Source organism: Lucilia cuprina, chromosome 5, assembly GCF_022045245.1.
Source record: "Lucilia cuprina isolate Lc7/37 chromosome 5, ASM2204524v1, whole genome shotgun sequence".
Taxonomy (NCBI): domain Eukaryota; kingdom Metazoa; phylum Arthropoda; class Insecta; order Diptera; family Calliphoridae; genus Lucilia; species Lucilia cuprina.
Genome location: NC_060953.1, coordinates 44,857,590 through 44,859,376, shown reverse-complemented (window position 1 = coordinate 44,859,376; position 1,787 = coordinate 44,857,590). Strand labels below are relative to the sequence as shown.

Below are 1,787 nucleotides of genomic sequence, written 5' to 3'. Positions count from 1 at the left end.
ACCCTAGCCCCCATATAAACCCCCCTTCAAAAAATGACTTAAACGTCTAAAATTGACTTGTAACCATTTGTATCGCAATGAAACTCAACAAAACTAACTGTTATTTAGCTTCCGAGGATCGGCCCATATTTGATCTACATAAAGAATCATTTAGAAATTTTCGTTTTTTATCAATAAATGGCTTCAATATTTTGGAATTATGGTAATATTCAACATTAAAGTTTCTTTACAAAAAATAAAAATTTTATAAAAAGTAAAAATTTTAAAAATATACTCATGGTGTAGGGTATTATATGGTCGGCCATGCCCGACTATATTTTCCTACTTGTTTTTAGAAAATTTTATGTATAACAGTATTTTCTATAGAAAATTTTGTGTACAACAGTATAGAATATTTTGTGTATAATAGTATTTTTCATAAAACACATTTGTGTATAAAAGTATTTTCTATAAAAAAGTTTGTTTATAGCACTATTTTCTATAGAAAGTTATCAATAAAACAGTGCTATTTATATAAAACATTGTTTGTAACAGTATTTTCAAGAGAAAATTCGCGTATGAAAGTATTTTCTTTAGAAAATTATATCTATAACAGTTTTATCTAAAGAATATTTTGTGTATAACTGTATTTTCTTTGATAACTATAAAATCATGTTAGTATGCATTTTTATTTATCTTATCCTTTTATTAACTAACAATGAAGTTATGTCAATTGTCAAGAGCATTTTTCTTCATCATTATTAACTTAGTGCAATATAAAAATGCAATATATTTAAAAATTAAAATAAGAAGAATGAAATAACCAACATATGTATTTCACATACTTTCATGCATGTCCTTTTTAACTGTTTGTATGCTATATCTATGATCAGAAACACAAAATTAAATGTACAAGAAAAAAAAAAAACAAGACTCACCTCTCCAAATGTATTAGTAGCATGACAAATATAAATGCCAGTATCCTGGCGATATGTATGTGTAATACCTAATTCAGATACCATGCCATCATCAAGTATCTGATCACGTATTGTGTATCTGTAAAGAAAAAGAACAAAAAAAAAAGTATTTTTTTACAAAAAGAATTACACATGTTTTTCTGATATTAATGTTAACATGTGTATTTTGTAATACCTTTTGCTATTCGTGTACATGTCTAAAGGTAGCTACCTAAATACGTGGACATATGTACAAAAATGCAAAAATGTACTTGTAGTTGAAGAATAAGAACTAGAATATACATGTAAGAAATTAAGAAAAAAAAAACACACAAAGTTGTACAATGCAAGCTGCAAATACCTATAACAATATAATACAGGCTGGCATAAGGCACAGTTGTTCACGTATCTGTCGAGTTAAATATATAAGAACATGAATTTCATAAATACTTTTACATATTTGCTTGTCTTTTGAATGTTCGTATGTTGGAACATGTGCAAAATGCAAAGAAATTAAATATTTGTATATGCAATTTTTGTTTGTTCCACTCTCTAGTGGTGCCTTCAAGGAAAAATGTTCAAATTTCAATAATAAAAAATTTGAATATTGATTAAATTGAAAAGAAATTGAATTATAAAAAATATGTTTGTATTTGAGTTTATATGAAGTTTTAACTGCAAATATTGCAACTCAATCTATATCCATATCTCATCCATATATCAATAGTTTATAACCTAGTCTAAAGTCTAGTCTATAATCTAGTCTATAGTCTAGTCTATAGTCTAGTCTATAGTCTAGTCTATAGTCTAGTCTATAGTCTAGTCTATAGTCTAGTCTATAGTCTAGTCTAT

General features: G+C 26.3%; 1 protein-coding gene across 1 annotated transcript in view; it reads right to left on the bottom strand.

Moving 5' to 3' along the window:
- The window catches only part of LOC111683337 (Down syndrome cell adhesion molecule-like protein Dscam2), a 48,145-nt gene that overhangs the window by 11,627 nt on the left and 34,731 nt on the right, over positions 1-1,787 (bottom strand). Inside the window, exon 14 of the mRNA XM_046952488.1 lies at positions 825-1,035. Coding sequence (XP_046808444.1) covers positions 825-1,035 — 211 coding nt within the window. The remainder of the gene's footprint in view (positions 1-824; positions 1,036-1,787) is intronic.